Source organism: Pogoniulus pusillus, chromosome 39 (assembly GCF_015220805.1).
Source record: "Pogoniulus pusillus isolate bPogPus1 chromosome 39, bPogPus1.pri, whole genome shotgun sequence".
In the NCBI taxonomy this organism is placed as follows: Eukaryota; Metazoa; Chordata; class Aves; order Piciformes; family Lybiidae; genus Pogoniulus; species Pogoniulus pusillus.
Window position 1 is genome coordinate 7,460,776 of NC_087302.1, and position 18,469 is coordinate 7,479,244.

Consider the following 18,469-nt stretch of genomic DNA (forward strand, 5'->3'; position numbering starts at 1 on the left):
AAAGCCTTTGGAGGCCAACTTCCACAGGGATGCAGTAGCAGGGAGCTGGAGCTGTGGGCCACCTGCTTTGCTGATAGCTCTCCTCAGCCTAAGGCAGGTGCCTAAAATAGCTCCTGTGACTCACGGTGCCAAGAAGGGCCAAAGGGTTCCAGACAGCGCCTCGGGGGCCGCTGGGTGTTTGCCTTGGGATGGGATGTGGGGCAAGATACCACCTCCAAGGCTCCAGTTCTTCAGGTCCCTGCAGCCAGCCTGGCCCCAACTCGCTGAGTGGCTTTTCTCCTGGGTGCTCATCGGTGTTTTTCCAGCCACAGCCGATGTCTGGCTGCTGCTCACCTCCCATTCCCAGAAAGGGACATGGAAAATGGAAACGTTCCCTTTGCTGTGGCTCCAGGCTTCTTCGGCCTCTCTGCAGCACCAGGAGCCTTAGCAGGAAGCCACGGGTAGGCAGCACTGGTCCACTGCAATCCTCAGTCGTCCATGGGACTCCGATGTGGGAAGTTCAACAGCCTGGAATCTCGTCCTGGTCCTGCTTGATGGCTTTTCTCACCTGAGCCACATGCGGGTGCTTCCCCTGATGACATCAGGAAGCGATAAAGTGTTGTGAAAGAAGCAAGGATGGCTCCTAATGAGTCTCCCCAGATAACTGCTGTGTTTTCATCAGGGCTGTGAGCATCACCTCCCAACAAGGAGAAAGGAGAGGTGAAAAGGCCTCTGTGCCATGCTGGGCGGCACAGGTGGAAGCTGATGCTGTAGTTGCCCATCTGCAGGTCTTCCACTACATCTACCCTGTGTCTTGTCTCCGTGGCAGAGGTGACTCTCTATGTCATAGAACTCTGCAGTTGTTTCAGCTGGAAACACCAGGTTAAAGACTTTCCCGTGGTGACTGTACAGGAGCAGGCTGCCCAGAGAGGCTGTGGAGTTCCCTTCGCTGGAGGAACTTGAGAACCCGCTCAGACACATCCCCGTGTGACTGCACATGGCGATGCTGCTTTGCAGGGGGGCTGGAACTCAATCTAGACCTCCAGCCCTAGCATGCCAGAATTCTATGACCTCAGCTCCAACCACCACCAAGATACCACTGCCCAGGAAGGCTGGTGCACAGCAGATGCCACACATCAACCTTTCTCCAGCACCCAGCCCCTGGCTGCCTGCAGTCATCCTGCTGCCAGGGCTGCAGGAGGGGCTCACAATGGCAGCCCTCCTGCAGCCCAAGGCCAGTGGGGACAAAAATGATGAGCAGCAGCAGGCGAAAGCAAAGTGACTATCAGCAGGGCAGCCCCAGACAAGACCTGCTGAGCCTGTGGTGAGGTTTCTAAGAAGCAGGGCAGCAGTTAGCGAGCGTTTACGGGAAGGGTGGGCCAGGCTCAGCCTGCAGCCCCGATAGCGTTTCAGTGGAGGGGCACGGGATGACAGTGGCCCCCCGAGGAGCTCAGAGAGGTTTGCTTTCGTGTAAGAGCAGCTTCCCGGATGGTCTGGGAGGGAAAAAAAAGCACAGGAGGAGGTTAAATACAAAACCACATCTCAAAATAGAGCTAAACTTTGAAGGCTTTTGGAGCTGTGCTTCCTGCTCAGAGCAGCCTGAGGAGATGAAAGATACAGCTGAGCAGAAAAAAAACATCGACATGAAAGACCCAAAACAAACCAAGTTAACACTTGCTGCTGAAGGCACAGCAGTGACACAGCACACCAGGTCACCCCACGAGCCTGGGATGTGGCTCCAGGACCCCATTCCCTCAGGTAGCCTCATGGCTAAAAGAGCAGTGCTGGCAAGCTGTGGTGAGAGAGCCAGAAAGTTCCTTTCCCAGAAAGCCTGGGACAAGCCAAGGAAAACTCAGTCCTGTTGTGTCACATTTGGCCAAGGGACTTGAAGCAACCTGCAGAAAGGCAGTCACAGAAATCCCAGGTTGGAAGGCACCTCCAGGGTCATCTGGTCCAACCTTTCCTGGGAAAAGCCTGATGGAGATAAGGCAGCCCAGCAGCTGTTCAGCTTCCTCAGAGCAGAGGTGCTCCATAAGGTCATACAGGAACAAAATAGAGATTGAAAACCACACCAAGCAAAAAACCACCATGTAAAAGGGAAAGAATAATAACAAAAAACAACACAAAACAACCCCAAAACAACCCACACAAGAAAAACCCAAACCCCTGACAGCAACACGCTGCAGAGCTGGGACGTGGAATTTGTCAGCTCCGAAGCGCTGCCACTGCCGAGTGACTGTGACCGACTTCTGGTAATCCGGAGATCAACTTCCTCTCAGCTCCGCGTTCACCACAGCCGAGCTGGAGGTGGGGACAGCACGCTGGTGGCTTTCTTCACCCACCAGCACCCAGCATGTAAGGAGCGTTCCACGCCGACAGAGCCGGAGCAACAGGATCTGCCTTCCCCGAGCGTCATTTGGCTGACAGCATCCGGCCTTTCGCAAGCTGCCTTTGATCCTTGTTTACTCCCCGTCCCCAGCACATGCTCCTCCACACCAGCCTGCGGATGAATGGAAACGAAAAAGGCTCCGCACCCCTTTGATGTCTCCCAGGAGCAGCCCAGTGCTGGAAACACCCTGCAGAGAGATGGATCCAGCTTTCCCCGTGGTGCTTTCGCTTGGCTGCTCCTGGGATTTCCTTTGGGTTAGCACTTTGGAGTCAGGTCTCAGGCAGGAACAAACTGATGGTCCCTGCAGTAGCCACTGCCTGGTTGCCACCACCTTGCACAGCATCCTTCATCCCACCCCATGATCGAGGGAGGTCTCCATCACCTGGCACAGCATCCTTCATCCTGCCCCACAATCGAGGGAGGTCTCCATCACCTGGCACAGCATCCTTCATCCCACCCCACAATCGAGGGAGGTCTCCATCAGCTTCCAGTGGTTTGTTTTTATTTAAAACCGCATTAAAAAAATAAGATTTCTGAGTTCCCCTGTACAATCTGAACTATTAACAACAACGAGAAAAACAAGAACCCTGCCCCGAAGAGAACAGAACCAAACCAACAACAAAAAAGGAATCAAACAAAAAAAGTCCTGCTGGCTATACACTTGGTTACATGTAAAGACTCAACAGAGCAGACAGCCTGGGCCAGCTCCCCCCTCCCCAGCCCCCCAAAAACAAGACACCAATGGGGACCTCTCCCCCTTCCCCCCCACAACTCCCCCCCCCCAAAAAAAAAAGAAAAGCAATTCATTTCCAAACTGAGAACTGCACGTGGCAAGGCAACGACCAACAGCAACCAGAACTATCTACACAGCCAGCTGGGGAGCAGAGGCAGCTCCACACCTCCACCAGGACCTCCACGGACCCCGGGGGAGGGACACAGGACAGACAAGGAGGGGGAAAACCCTCATAGGGAAAAAAACCCCAACAAAACAGCAACCAAAAAAAAAACACCAAACAACACCACCAAAACACCCCAGAGGGGGGGGGGAAGAATGATCAGCAGCTGTAGAAGCAAGGCATGGGTTTGGAAACCCACCTGAATTATAAATAAATAAATAAATAATCCTACCAGCTACAACTCTTAAAAAAAAAAAAAAAAAAAAGAGAATGAAAAAAAAAAAAAGGAAAAAGCGCCAAAAATTCATGAAAAATAAGTTAAAAAAGAACAACAACCAAAAAGAGGACCAAAAAATAAAGAAACAAACAAAAAAAAAAACAACCAACCAAAAAAAAATTCAAGGTAAAACAACCATGGCTATTAACAATTGTACATCAAGCTTTGCTCCTGAAGAGCTCTGTACACATTTACAGCTCTGTTGGTTTGCATTGTTTGTGCATTGGTGAGGGCACAGGGAAGCAAAGAAGCCCAGAAGGATCCACGCGAGATGGAGGCACACGGGAGGAGAGGCATCGCCTGCTGGGCTCCCGCGGGTCTGCAGACCCGAAAGGGACCAAAGGGAACCAAACATCCAGGCGAGTCTTGGGAAAAGCAGCAGTGTAGGAAGATTCAAGTATTTCCTCCAGCACAGCCCAGATCGCAACTGAAGGCACTCGGACATGGTAACGACGGAGAAGGGACCCCCAGAACCTGCCCACCCACCCCCCTCAGCCAGCGTCCCCCCAGGTCCAGCTTTTCTAGTAGCAAAGTCTCCAATCCTCTCGTAGTCCCGAATTCAGCAGGTCAGGAAGACACTTGGGAGCCTCCAAAAGCAGAACCAACCCTTCCCCTCCCTTCCCCCACCCCCAGATTACGGGGAAAAGATCAAATGAGACAGGGTCAGAGGGAGTCCAGAGGCTGGTTGGATAGTGGCCACCAGGACTTGAGGACACAGTCTCCAGCTCAGCTCTGGGACCAGGTGGGAGTGGTGCTGTCTGAAGTTCCCTGCTCAGTGCTACAGTCCCGAGGAAGAAGTGTGGTGTTCTTTGCTTCTTGTGGCCAGGAGATGCGTGGGGCTGTCACTTGCCAGCCTCCTGGATCAAACTGTGCAGGTGGATCTCTGCTGTCTCCTGGGGCAGGTGAATGTCTTGCAGCCAAGAGTGGTTGAAGATGTCTTCTAGAGACGGCCTGTCCGAGGGGCGCATAGACAAACACCACCTGATGAGGTGCTGGCATTCTGGGGAGAGAAAACAGAAGCCACCAGTCAGAGGAGGCTCTTGCCCAACTTGGACCATCGTCAGCACCACACTGGATGCCCTCAGGGCTGCACCCTGACCTTCCTCCTCAGCTGGGAGGCGCACTGGATGGCAGGCTGCGTGCCACCTCCTCCAGCTCCACCGTGGAGAATCATCAACTCCCTCGTGTGCCACCTCCTCCGGGCTCAGTTATGGGAGATAAGCCTCCTCACGTGCCACCTCCTCCAGCTTAACCGAGGGAGATCAACCTCCCCCACAGCCCCAAGCGCAGAACCAGAGCCCCCTCCCGAAAGCCCTCGCACCGCAGGGTACCCACCTAGGGACAGCCTGCGGCGGAACAGCAGCTGACCCCGGATGATGTCCTCGTCCTGCTCGAAGGGAACGTCCCCACAGACCATGTCATACAGCAGCACGCCCAAGGACCAGACGGTGGCGGAGCGGCCGTGGTAGCGATGGTAGCGAACCCACTCGGGCGGGCTGTACACTCGAGTCCCTGCAGCGGCAAGAGGCACAGCTCGCTCAGGCTGCGGCTCCCGCTGCCGGCGCTAGGGCATCCGCAGGGCGCAGCGGCGGGCAGCGGCCCGGGGCCACGCACACGCTCGGTGCCCTGCCCGCCCCGGGCAGCACGTGACGCTTGTTTACAAACTTTGGGTTGTAAAACCGAGCCGTGGGCGCCGGGAGGGGGCAGCACGCGCCCGGGGAAGGCCCGACCGTTACACGGCAAACGGCTGGCGGCGGAGGGGGGCGCGGGGGGACGACACGACACGGGGACTGGAGAAAGGGAGCTGGAAAAACCACGCCTCGCCCCCACCCCGGCCGAAAAAATAAGCCAAGGCAAACAAGGGGCGCGGAGCAGCCCCAGCAAAACAAACCGGCCAGCATACGTCCCTCCCCTGCAACACCCTCCCCCCTCGCGTTTCAGACACGCCACCCCCCCTCCCGGCCACCCCACGGGTGTTTGTTTTCGCTGCCTCCCCCCCGGCTCCGCTTCCCCAAGCCGGGGCAGGGCCAGGAGTCGGCTCCCGTTTCACAACATCCACCCCACGCCAAAAAGCAACTTGGCAACGGGCTGAATAATTAATTCTGCCCCTCCTTCCCTACACGCACTCCCCGCCGCCGCCGCCCCCCACCCCAGCAAAGAGGGGGATCCTTCTCCAGCCGCGCTGCACCATGCAGCGCCCCGGTACCGGCGGCAGCAGCCCGGGGGGGTGGGCTCACCGTCAAATTCGGTGTAGACCGTGTCCTTGAGGAAGGTGCCGGAGCCGAAGTCGATGAGCTTGAGCTCACCGGTGGCGAGGTCGACGATGATGTTCTCGTCCTTGATGTCGCGGTGCAGGACGCCGCAGTTGTTGCAGTGCCGCACGGCCTCCAGCACCTGCCGGAACAGCCCCCGGGCCAGCTCCTCGGACAGCGAGCCTCGCTCCGTGATGAAATCGAAGAGATCCTGAGATGGCTCCGGACGCTCCAAGACCAGCACGAAGCTGTCGGGCAGCTCAAACCAGTCCAGGAGGTGGATGACGCCGCGGAAACTGGAGCCCACTCGGTTCAGCAGCACGATTTCCATGGGCACACGGGTGCCATTGGGCTGCGGGGAGAGCCCACGGCGACGGTCAGCGAATGCCGGGGGTCCGGGCCACCTTGCCCGGGATGCCTCCGTGCTCCCCTGGTCCGGCCTGACTGGCGCTTGGGCATCTTACCCCCGCGCAGGGGATGCTCCAATGCCTTCCTGGTGACTGAGTATCTCCCTGCCCAGATAATGTCCCCGCACCCCCCGGCCTGATTCTGCTGGTGCCTGGGCACCCCCTCGCCCAGGGAATGCTCCGATACCCCCCCGTCTGCTTTCACGGGTGTCTGGGCTTTCCTCCACCCAGGGAATGCCCGGGTAACCCCCGCCTGGTTGCACCGGTGCCTGGGCATCCCCCCCGCCCAGGAAATGCTCCAGTGCCCCCGTGGCTCAGCCCCACCGTTGCTGGGCACCCTGCGGCCAACGGGAAGCTCCAGTCCCCCTCCGCACAGCTCCGCCGCTGCTGAGTATGCCCCCACCCGGAATGCTCCGCGTCCCCCCATGACCCCACAGCTGCTCCCCCCGCAGTGTCCCGGTTTCCACCCTCCCGGGCCTCGGCTTATCCCCACCCGATGATGCCCCGGTTTCTCCCGGTGTCCCCGGTTACTCACCAGCTCGCCCCACTCGGAGATGCGTTCCCGAGCCACGTGTTTGATGGCCACCTGCAAGCCAAGAGGAGCGGCGGGGCTGAGCACGCCGCCGCCCGCCGCGCCGCCTCCCCCTCCTCCTCCTCCACCCCGCCACCAGCCCCGCCACTTACCGGGGTGCTGTCGGAAAGGCGGATACCCGAATAAACCGTGCCGAAGCCGCCGCTCCCCAGCACCGGGCCCACCCGGTACTGCTTCTCCAGTGGCTCCTTCTCTTTCCCTGCGGGCGACAAACGGCGGTCAACGCTTCGCTCGGAGCCCCAGCCGCCTCCCGAACCCACCCTGACCGAACCAAACCGGACCGTACCTGGTTGTAGTTTGGGGCTGTGTAGCTCTCCACCGGTCCCGGAACGTAGATGGGCCAACGAAGAGAGCAGCATCCCGGCTCCCTCGCCCGATTTCGGGGCCGGTCCCGGCACCTCCCGAACCGGACCGGCCACCGGTGGCTCGGTTCCGGTGGTCGGGTTGCCGAGCGGCAGCGATCGGGCGGGGGAGCCCGGGGAGGAGAAGATGAGGAAGGCAGTAGCTTGGCGGCAGCTGGGCGGGGAGGGAGCGGCCGCGGCGCGGCTACTCCCCGCGCTGCCGAGCTCCCGTGTGTGGTGGCGGCGCCCGGCCGGCCCCGGGAGTAGCGGCGGCCGGGGGCGGGCCCAGCGGCGCCGGGGGGCGGAGCCAGCTCGCCAGGCCCAACCGCGTCGCACCGCCCAGCGGCACTACAGCCAATAGGGGCAGGGCGGCACGGGGCAGAGCCCGCGGCGGACCTCGACGTGGCGGGAAGGAAAAGGCGCCAAAGGCGGGAGGGGGGGAGGGGGGAAGGAGAGAGAGGTGCGGAGTTTCATCCCGCTGGGATTTGGGGCGAGGAAAGGGGATAACGGGGAGTGGAGAGCTGCCGGCTACCGTGCGGCCGTGCTGTCCCGTCCCGTTCCCACCGGCAATCCCAGCGCGTTCCCCGGTTGCTAAGGGCTCATAGGACGCGCGTTGCAACCGAGCGCAAGGTGGGCGTTGGGGGAGAGGCTCAGTGTGTTCCCCACCCCGGGATCGGACTCACCGGGGTCATGGGTATGCTGCGAGCTCGCCGCGACCGGTTGCAGCATCCCCACTGCTAGAACCGGTCCTGCACCTCCTCATCCTCGCACATCCGCACCAAAATCTCCCTTTCATTTTTAAAGTTTACTCACTCTACAAGTTTGGGGTTTCTTTTTCCCCGCAATCTCCCAGCTTCCCGGTGGTGCTCGGCATGCCCCGCATCCTGTCCTGCCCGTTCCCCCTGTTACTTCATCGCCGGCAAACCGGCATCTGAACTTTTCCCTTTCCTAGTAAAAGTGGCTCTTGCAGCTGCGGGCTCTTGACTAACAACCCTTTTTTTGTTGTTCTCTTTTTTTTAACCACTCCAACCTCTTTTCCCCCCCTTTTCTTTTCCCGCAGAAGTCTCTGGCCGAGATGCCTTCCCCAGCTCCAGAGATAAGATAAATAATTTACTGGATGGAGGTCTCTGATTACTCACTCTATTAGCATTTGGAGCAAAGATCTCCAGCCACCAGGAGCTGAATTATTCCAGACGAAGCCCATCTGGGCTCCCTCGCCCCGGTGCGACCGAGGAGTTCCCAACATCCCACACATACTTGTGGCATGAATTGCTTGAAATCGAATGGGCTTTACTGGAAATGCTGCTGAGCTCTCGACTCTTTTATATTTATATATATATATGTGTGTGTGTGTGTGAATGTAAAATAATAAACCACAACCAAAATGCCAACCCCAAAGTCGGCTGCGGGGCTGTGGCTTGGCCAGGAAGGGCTCATCACCACCTTTGGCTCTTTTAGATTAATCCAGAGCATGGCACATCCTCTTTTGGGGCTTGAGACAAAGGAAAACCTACAAACTGGAAAACCTGGGTTGGGTTTTACCCAGAAAGTGACACTTTTATCTGGAAGAACAAACGAACAACCCAAAATCTTGAAGCCTTCCTTTTTTTTCATCTGTTATTATTATTTGGGGTGATGCAAACTGCAGGTGGAGGAGAGGAGCAGGCAAGTGCCTTTCTCCTGCCTTCTTCCCACATGACGCCTGGGCATATTTGGGACAACAGGTTCTGCCAGTCCCCGCTCAGCCATGGGATGAGGTGACTCAGCACCTGGTCCCAAACTCATTATCAAATTCTTTGCCTGGATGATGAAAGGTCCCGGAGGGGCTGCCCTGGAAACTCAGGCTCTTTATTGACAAACAAAGCTCACCCCGGGAGTGGCTGGGCTTTCCTGGGGGCTGTCTTCTCCTGACCTCCTTGGGAGGTGCTGCTTCTTCCTCGCTCTGCCCAAACCTGCTAATTAGCGTCAAAGGGAGCAGCAAAGTGTCTTGCAACCCCGATGATGTGGGGCCAAATCATCCTTCTGTGTAACCCTGCCCAGCTGCTAATTTCCCCGGGGGACTGAGTCAGCAGCCGCCTCTTCCTGCCTGCACTTGGGGGTTCTGTCCCCTCTGGGTTGGGGAAAAAGCCCAGCTTGGAGATGATGGGGAGGCGTTTCTCCATGCTCTGGCCGTGGCGAGCAGGGATGCAGCTCCACTTTCTGTCTGTGTCCATATATTTTCAGAATAACCCATCCAGACACATCTCTGTTCCCCAAATGACTCCAAACTAGGGCTGGGAGTCAACTTTTCCCCACACACCCATCCCACGTATTCCCCTTTCCTCTTGCCGGCCCAGGCCGTTGGGATGTGTCAGCCGTTCAAGGTAACATGAAACAAACCCCGTCCTGCTTGCTCCCTGTTTTGCCTTCATCCATAGGAATCGCCTCTTTTCCTCTGGGATGAAAGCCACCGAGGACGGCCCGGTCAGAAGAGCAGGCTCATCTTTACACGCTCCTTGCACTCGGGTGGACATAAGGATGTGAAGTGGAGCCGCAGGTCCCGCTCCAGACATGCAGTAACATCCCTGATGCAAGCTGCCCCTTTCCACCCCTGGGTCCAGCCCAACGCTCGGCACAAGCCCGCGAGGAGCAGTTTGCACCCCAGAGAAGATCACACAGAGCTTGGGAGGAGGAAAAACCCAAAGAGGGACCATGCCTAGGGGAGAAGCAGGATCCCAGGGTGGCCCATGGTGCTGGTAGCAGATCTGCGGGAGAAGAGCTCCCAGAGACATCAAAAGATCAGTTCTGAGCCCTGCAAACAATTCCAGCAGCTTTCGGGCTCTTCAGCGGCATTCCAGTCTAACCGGGGCTGCCTTGCATGATAATCAGGCTTAATTACTGCTTTATCGCTTGATTGCTGTGCTGGGCCCTTGGAGCTGCAGCGTTGCTTTCGCAGTTTACTTTTTGTTTCCTCCCCCTCGCCTTCCCCGCCAGCACAATTAGCAAATAGGTGACAATGGGGGGGCCGGGGCTGTACCCGGGAAGGAGGAGAGGAGGGATTTGCGGCCCGGGAGTCCCTGGGGTGGAGGTAGAGCAGAACTGCAGCCCTCTGGAGGGTTAAAATTGAGGTTTCCACCGATGCCCTGCAGAAGAAATAGCAAGGTCAATGCCAAGCCAGAAGCACAACCACATCTCAGCCCCTGGAGCATCCCCTCCCTCCGGAGGGGACAGCATCCCTGGAGTGGGGAGGAGAAGGCTGTGAGGCCATTACAGCCGTGACACAGAAAGGTTGTGGTTTTCCTACCACGAGCTTTGAGTCACTGCATGACCTTGGCTGTGTCTGCCCGTGGCTCTGGTGCCCGCAGAACCGGCTGGCCCAGGGCGTGGGGTGAAGCGGCAGCATGGACCTGCCGGTCCCCAGGGAAAGGATGAAACTTTCCTCTATCGGGACAGTGAAGATGCTCCCACCCACACCCAGTGAGCAATCCCTGGTCATGCCAGCCGGTGCTGCCCTTGGCCATGCAGTGGGTGCCGTGGTTGGGACACCCCCAGTGTGCCATCACCTGCCTAAAGTCACCTCTCCTGCAGTGAGAAGCTGTCCTGGTGCCTCATGGATGACTTTAGAACAGCAATAAAACATGTGTGTCCTCCCCAGCATCCTGGTGGTGCAGGTCATGGGCATCAGTGTGCAGGATGTGGCTGATCCTGGGGGGCTGCATGGGGGCCGTGGAGGTGCTGGGCTGCTGTATGTTGGGTTCGTGGACCCAGCTGAGTTGTCCATAGTGTAGGAAATCACACAACCCATCCTGGAGCTGGAGTCACCCAAGCACAGCGGGGAAGCACCCCAAAACCCCTCTAAGCCAGCATCCAGTCCTGGGCTGTCAGGTGCCAGTTGCTGCCAGCTTAGGAAGGTGATGAGATCCCTGAGCAGGGCCTGGGACGGTGATGGGACCTGTGAGCATGGCAGAGGTTGAGAAAGGTCCTCGCTGGAGCACACCAAGACCCTTCTGTGCCAGCACCCAGTCCTGGGCTGCTGGGTGCCAATTCCTGCCAGCTAAGGAAGGTGATGGGATCCCTGAGCAAGGCCTGGGAAGGTGATAGGACCTGCGAGGAGCTGCAGGGACACATCCTACTTCCCAGGGAGGGCAGGCATGGGGATTTCTTCTCCTTCATTTCCATTTTTCCTTGTCTGGTGGCTCCGAGCGCGGGCTGCGGGGCGAGGTGTGGCGGAGGCGGCAGCATGGCTAATCTGCCTTGTGAATGGAGCCGCACGGGGGGCGGCCGAGGGGATCGGGGAGGTGGAGGGAGCCACATATTTGGGATTCCTTCATCTGGGTGGGCTCCTTCTCCCCAGACTCTCAGGATGTGGGAAATGGAAGATGAAAGGAGCTGCATTTCCAGCCTCTCGGGTTACAATGTCTAAAGCAGGGAGAAGAGAGGAGGGAGGGGGGGGAAAGGGGAAAAAAAAAATAAAAGGGTGGTTAGGGAAGAAAAAAAAAGGGTTGGGGAAGGAGGGGGGGTGAGTTGGGATGCTACAGGGAAACCTGGGTTGGGAAATGGCCCGGCGAGGTTGGGGCAGGGAAGGGGGCGGCTGGGGCTGAGCCGCTCGTGTTTCACATCACGTCAGGGCTGAGGAATTTCCTCTGCTCTGGGGGTGCCTCGCAGAGAAAAAGGGGGAGGCTTTAAGGTTAGCTGGGGATGAAGAATAGCCAAGAGGCGAGGGATTAGAAGTGTTACCCAGGGGCGGCTGTTTACAAGCAAACCCTCTCGCAGAGCCCGAAGGGAAAGAGGGATGTGGTGGGGTGGCCGTGGGGACCCCGGGCCACGTGTCACCTGCATCCCATCCCCGGCGAGCAGAGCAGGGCGATTGTCCCCGTCCCTGCTGTGGTTTCCTCCCTGAGAGCCTTTCTGCAGCCAAGCCTCTGCAGCAGGTCCCCTGCACATGTGCCCTGTCCTGGGGTGCCCAGCCTGAATTCCCTGCCATGGCCCCAGGAGCTTTCCCATCCTTACTGCTCCCCCGGGTTGCAGATGCCCAGCTCATCCCTGTGCGTGGGAAAAACCACCTCTCCAGCAGGGCTTGTGCCACCCCTTGGGTGCCCAGGGAAGGGACAGGGAGAGGAGGCAGCCAGGCACACAGGGTTCTGCACAGAGAGCAGAGGCTGGGTGCTGTGCCCAAGGGCTGGATTTGTACCCTCTTGGGTGACAGGAGCAGCCCCCTGACCCGGGCATCACCTGGCATTGTCTCACCACCTCCTGAGATCAGGTTTTGCTCCAAACCATTTCCACTTCTTTATCACTGTCTTGGCTGATGCAGGGTCAGGATGGGGAGGAGAGGAGGGAGATGCATTTCTGCTTTTATTCCCTATTGTCCTCCATCCTGGATGCAACAGCTGGGAAGGGACCACAGGAGGGTGGAAGTGCAGCCCCCAGCCTGAGCCAAGGAATGCTGCAGGATCTAACCTGGCTGCCCATACTGGGATGGCAGAGCTGCTGGCAGGTGCAGTGGGCAACTGGATTTCACTTCCAGAGGTATGTGCCAGGGACAGGCCCTTCTCCCTGAGTTACCCTGGGGAAACTGAGGCCCAGGGAGGCCCAGAGAGGCTGGAGAGGGGGAATGGTCTTATTCCACCCCCAAAAAAAGGGGATGAAAGGGCAAAAAATGGTTTGCAAACCAAGCAAGATGTGGATGGGCTCAGCTGAAATGCTGGTTAGGAGGTTGAGCAGGTTCACCTGCACCATTGGCTATGCACACAAACAAGAAGAACCTTGACCATACCTGGGGACTCTGGGTCTGCCCAGCACCATAGTCTGGTGGCTTGCTTGGCATCACCCTGGGAGGAAAGAGGCAAAATAGATCTATGCTCACAGCTCAGGGTGCTTAGGCACACCCAGCCTGCCCTGGCATGACATTGCTGTCTGCAGCTACCTGAAGGGAAACTGTAACCAGGTGGGGTTGGGCTCTGCTGCCAGGCAAGCAGCAACAGAACAAGGGGGGACAGCCTCGAGCTGTACCAGGGGAGGTTCAGGCTGGATGTTAGGAGGAAGTTGTTGTCAGAGAGAGTGATTGGCATTGGAATGGGCTGCCCAGGGAGGTGGTGGAGGCACCATCCCTGGAGGTGTTCAAGAGAGGACTGGATGAGGCACTTAGTGCCATGGTCTGGTTGACTGGATAGGGCTGGGTGCTAGGTTGGAGTGGATGATTTTGGAGGTCTCTTCCAACCTGGCTGATTCTATGATTCTGTGACAGGTTCCTTTCTGCAGAGCATTTGCAGGAGAAAAAAACCCAAACATCGTTTAAATGTCCTAAAAATGACTTTGGCGGCTGACTGGGGCCCGGAGGGTGCTCAGCAGTCCTCTTCCCTCTCCACCCTGTTAAAGCCCTGCCTATTCCCAGGTACATTCCTGGCATTGCTCCGGCTGGGAGTGCAGGGAGGGCACTGACCCCCTGAGCATGGGAAAAATGTTTGTCTGCGTGCGGGAAAGGAGGTGCAAAGAGTGCGGGGTGAGGAGGTCAGCGCGGAGCTCCCTTTCATCTTTCCGCGGGCCCCCAGCCGACACGCGGCCCGGGGGCGGCGGGAGAAGGGTTCTGTCTGCGCCGGGAAAGGGAAGGCTCCTGCGGAGGGGATCCTGCGAGGCCCGGGGGGTGCTTCCGAGCTGAGCGAAGCTGCAGTGCCAGGCGGGGTGGGCGGTGCAGAGATGGGATGGAGAGGTCCCGGCAGTGCCCCCCAGGACGGGCGATTAGGTTTGGCTTTCATCCCTTTGCCGGGCTCAGCGGGATGCAGGGACACCTCCACCCCCCATGATGGGCACGACTGCTGGTGGCTCAGCCTCACTGGGGATATGGAGGATCCCTGGGGACTCTGGGTGCTGGAGGAAGTTGGGTCAGGATGCTGCTTCCAGCCTGGAGAAATCCCAGTGGAAACTCAGCCCTGTTGCCATGAGGGCAAACTGCAGGTTGGGCTTTCCCCATACTGGGGGCAGAGGTTCAGTGGGGCAGAGGCTGGTCCTGACACTGCACCTGGGCTGCTGGGGCAGGTGCAGGCCTCCTGGCATGAGCAGGTTAAAACTCAGATCTCACCCCCTTTGCTTGGCATAAAAGGAGATGGATGATGTGGGTATGGTGAAAGGGAGGAGATGGGGGGAGCCCCTGAGGAGACCAGGAGATGTGGGGCTGACTCCTCTGCATGCCCTCAGTCTGATCCCTCCAGCTCTTTATCCCACCTGCACTGTAACAAAACTCTCCTCCTGGCTTGAACCCTGACATCTCCCTCCCAGCACCCCCTGAGAGCTCAGGGCTGTTGCTGCCATCCTCTGCCCTTGTTGGTCAAAGGAGGAGTCCCAGCCCCGAGCCGGATCCAGTCTGGCTTCCAGGAATCCAGGGCTGGAGTAAACGGCCATGGGTGACAGCTGTGCCTTGGGTGTCATCCACTTGGCCTGCTCTGCTCGGGCCCCTTTCCCAGAGCACCCACACCCCTGTGTGCCAGGGTCCAGTCTGGCCTGTGGGACCCTGGCTCTCCCCAGGAGTTTCCATGGCCTGTGCCATGGGGCAAGAGCTTCTCCTGCCTGTGCAAAGCAGATGGTACAAGACAGACTAACGAGATCAGAGATTAATCTGCACTTTGCTTCCAAATCACATAATCATCTAATTATTCTCAGTATCGGGGTGGAGCAGGCTCCAGGAGCCAGTTCCTGCTCCTTCCTGGGCCACTCTGCATGGCAAAGTGGTGGCAAGGGGTCAGATCCTGCCCCGGTGCTGCTCCAGGATCCCATTTGTTTGGTGGCATTGCCCAGTGTCCTGCCTGTGTGCCAGTCTCTAGGACTGTGCCCAGTGGGAAGCGATGGGGCTGGAGCCAGGCGTGCAGGAGCAGCAGATGCCCATCACACCTCCTGCCTCGCCATGTCCCCATTCAACCTGGCACCAGTGTCACCCGCCTTGTGCCGGGGCAGCCCAGCTTGAAACACATCCCCAAGCACCTTCCCACACCCTCAGCACAGCCCAGGATGAAACCCAGCCCAGTGACTCCCAGTCCTCACCAGCAGGATGCACTGGGGTGGAACTGGGAGGTTGCCAGTGTGTGATCCCGCTCCGTACCCAGCACAACAGTTGGGTGGCATCGACCTCAGCCACTCCTGCCCTGGCACCTCCACCAGCTTTTATAGGGAAGGAACCAGGGGCAAATCTCGCAGCCCCAAGCCGAGGTGGCCCCAGACTGCCGTGTGGCCGCTGGCACGGCCCCGTTATCGGCAGGCCTGGGCTGGCACAGGGCGGCAGCAGGGCTGCCTGACCCCACACTTCCTTCCTTTCCTGGAAGCCGCCGGCTCCGGGCGTGCCGCTGGTGCCCTGATAACCAGCGCTGCTTGCACAACACCGGGGCCGGGCTCCCTCGCTCCCCGCCTGTCCCGGCGCGGCCCTGCGGGTAACTGCCTCAGTTTCCCCCTCCCACAGAAGGAGAAACGCAGCCCCGGACAGTTGGAGAGTGCCAGGACTGCCTGGTGGGGACAGGCTTTAAGGGCTTTGAGCCCAGCTGTAACCTCCCTTCTCCCTGTGCACAGCTCTCAGACCACATCCCCGAGCTCCTCGTCCAGATGTGTCCTCAGCACCTCCAGGGGTGGTGACTCCACCACTCCCCTGGGCAGCCTGAGCCAGTGCCCAGCAACCCTTCTGGCAAAGAAACTTTTCTTAGTCTCCGACCTACAGCTCCCCTGGTGCAGCTTGAGGCCCTTTCTTCTCCTCCCATCACTTGTTACCTGGGGGAAGAGGCCAACCCCCACCTGGCCTCAACCTCCTTTCAGGGAGTTGTAGAGAGCCAGAAGGTCTCTCCCCAGCCTCCTTTTCTCCAGGCTGAACAATCCCAGCTCCCTCAGCCCTTCCTCAGAGGAGTTGTGTTCAAGACCCCTTCAAACCCCTTGTGCTGGCAAGAAGAGTGAGAGCAGGGATGTGTTCCACTGCAGGGTGTGATAAGGTGGGCCAGGTCTCAGCCTCATTTCCCCTTCATCCAGCTACCTGGTAGCAAAGACCATCCTGGAAGATCCTCTTCCCAAAATCTGGAGTGAGAAGAAGCCACCTTCTTCATCTCCTCAGCAGCACCTAAGAAGGGGCTGGTGGGTACAAGGGACTGAGCCGTGGGGCTTGTGGCCAGACACTCCCTGGTCCTCTTCTCCTGAAGGGCAGATGTAGGACCTCAGCCCAAGTGGGATGGGATGGAAGCAGGTTGGGCACTCTTTGGTTTCCCTCATGCCCGGAGCTGGTGGCTCCTGCTTGCACGGAGGAGCTGAGCAGCCCTGGGTGCGTTTGAAGTCGTGGGCAGGGGAAGTGGCAGGCAGGGTCCTGTCTGAGTCAGGCAGGGTAATGGCTGGGCATGGACCTGGCACGGTCGCCTCCCTGCGTGGCTGCAGGTCCTTGCACGTCACAGGAGCCAGCACCGCGGGTCAGGGAGGGACATGTGGGGCAGGTGAACGCAGCCGAAGGGGAAACTCAGCAGTGAGGATGCTGTGACCTGTCCAAGCCCTGCTGGCAGGAGACCCAGCAGCCCTGCCTGCCCTGTGGACTGCTCAGTGCCAGACTGGCATGAACTGGGTTTGGCCAGTGGAAGGGGCTGGGCACTCACATCCCCCCAAATCCTGCTGGGATCCCTTCTGCTGTCCACAGCACTGCCCTGTGCAAGGCCCAAGGCATCCCCAGGGCCTCACCATCCCTCTGGGACATGCAGCTCGGGGGCAGCAGCGAGGCTGTGGTGCCTCTGAGGCTGATGCAGGGCCAAGTGGGAATCTTCACCTTATCTGGGCCATGAAAGGAGGAAGTTTGCAGGGTGGATTCCAGCAGGCAGGTAAACAGTGGCCAGATGGGACCCAGATACCTGCCCGGAGCCAGCCGCCGAGCCGGGTTTGCACAGCCTGGACATGTGTTTGCTCTAGGGAGGGTTTTCCCCTGGGCTGGACGTCAGCCGCGGCGCTGGGACGTCACCCGAGCAGCCTTAGCAGGTTCCTCCGTCACCCTCCTGGCCAGGTGCCTGCATCCGGGGTGCAGGTGCAGGCTGAGGAGGTTGTGCTGTGCTCTGTGCCACCCACCTGGGTACCGTGGCCTTGTGTCCCACAGCCAGGGGTCAGTGTGGTACCCCAGGTCTCCACCACGGCCAAGAGTGCTTGTGAAGCCTTGGACACAGTGCTGGGGTTAGGGTGCACCGTTCTGGCCCCACCAGACCCCTTTTCTGTGTGGGAAGGTTGCTGCTGTGCCCCCCATCTTGGTTGGATTCAATGGCCAGGCAGGGCCAGGCTGCTGGCAGAGGATGCCAGGCGTGCCCTGGCACACGTATGGGTGCACCTTGCACCCAGCCCTGATTTGCAGCGCCAGCAGGATGCTCCCAGTCCCGATTGCAAGATCCTTTCTTGGCTCATCCAAGTTGCCTGGCTCACTCTTCTCCCTGCACGCCCAAAATGCCTGTGCCCTTCCCTGCTCTGAGGGGGAAACTGAGGCACAGGCGTGTGCAGGATTGATACAGGGAGAGGGAAGGGAGCCACCAGACTCAGCCCAGCACCAGGGCTGCCTGCACCAAGCATCACCCACCCGTGGCACCACAGCATCCTCCATCCCAGGGTGCTGCTGCTTTACCCCAGGCCCCAGAGGCTGTCTGCATCCTGCATCTCCCCTGTCCTGTGGATGCTGCTGGGGCTTTTCTTCTCCCACTTCTCCATTTCTGCCCTGATCCCTTTGCCGTCTCCGAGGTGGGATGGCCCCGGGGCACGGTGCCCACCGCGGCATCACCCGCATTTCCCTGCACTTTGCATGGTGCTGAATAATGCAGAGCCCTGAGGGTTCCTGGCTGCCACGAGCCGAGCCCCGGTGGGATGCTGCTGCCTTCGGCTGCCAGGGCACGGAGGGGAAACGCTGGGTCAGGACCCCGCCGGCCGCTCTCCGAGAGTGTTTACTGTCTCAGGAGAAGCTGTAAATTCGTCTGGTTTAATTGAAAGCTGGCGGTGTGGGTTTGCCCGAATCCACCCTCCTCCTCTTCCTCCTCCTCCTCCATTAGATAACGTCTGGCTGAAACCACTCTGCAAACTCACGGCATTCCTGCCTGCTGAGCACCGCCGGCCACGGGCATGGGCACGGCCACCGTGCGTGCTCCTGTGCTGCATGTGGGACATTTTACTTTCACTGTCCTGCTCCTCTGTACTCGTCCTGCCCTGGTCCAGTTCCTGGTCCTGCCTGGGAAGGGATTGCCTGTGACCTGTAACCCAGATGATGAGGAGATGAGGCGGTGGGGGGGGGGGGTGGTGGGATGCTGTGCAGAACCGTGCTGGGATGAGCACCCTGAAGGTCCTCAGTAGAGGAGCCAAAGCTGGGGATCCAAGCAGAGGAT

General features: G+C 58.9%; 1 protein-coding gene and 1 long non-coding RNA gene across 2 annotated transcripts; one reads left to right on the forward strand and one right to left on the reverse strand.

Moving 5' to 3' along the window:
• Positions 1 to 3,661: 3,661 nt before the first annotated feature.
• PIM1 (Pim-1 proto-oncogene, serine/threonine kinase) lies at positions 3,662 to 7,405 on the reverse strand. The gene is made up of 6 exons (XM_064173743.1): positions 7,079 to 7,405; positions 6,885 to 6,991; positions 6,736 to 6,786; positions 5,779 to 6,145; positions 4,877 to 5,053; positions 3,662 to 4,541 (listed from the first exon to the last, which is right to left on the reverse strand). Exons 1-6 carry the CDS (start codon positions 7,149 to 7,151, stop codon positions 4,384 to 4,386), a joined length of 933 nt encoding a protein of 310 aa, XP_064029813.1. The 5' UTR covers positions 7,152 to 7,405; the 3' UTR covers positions 3,662 to 4,383.
• A 187-nt stretch (positions 7,406 to 7,592) lies between these two features.
• Positions 7,593 to 8,487, forward strand: LOC135191427 (uncharacterized). The gene is made up of 2 exons (XR_010308818.1): positions 7,593 to 7,763; positions 8,194 to 8,487. It is a non-coding gene; the product is annotated as an uncharacterized LOC135191427 (long non-coding RNA).
• Positions 8,488 to 18,469: the final 9,982 nt, after the last annotated feature.

Bases quoted from the DNA above. Each gene is read 5' to 3' on its own strand.
- PIM1 (XM_064173743.1), bottom strand. From the start codon at position 7,151: ATGCTGCTCTCTTCGTTGGCCCATCTACGTTCCGGGACCGGTGGAGAG. The intron at 6,146-6,735 runs GTGAGTAACCGG...CTCTCCCCGCAG, and splicing joins TCTCCGAGTGGGGCGAGCTG to CCCAATGGCACCCGTGTGCC. The intron at 4,542-4,876 runs GTGGGTACCCTG...TTCTCTCCCCAG, and splicing joins CCGCCGCAGGCTGTCCCTAG to AATGCCAGCACCTCATCAGG.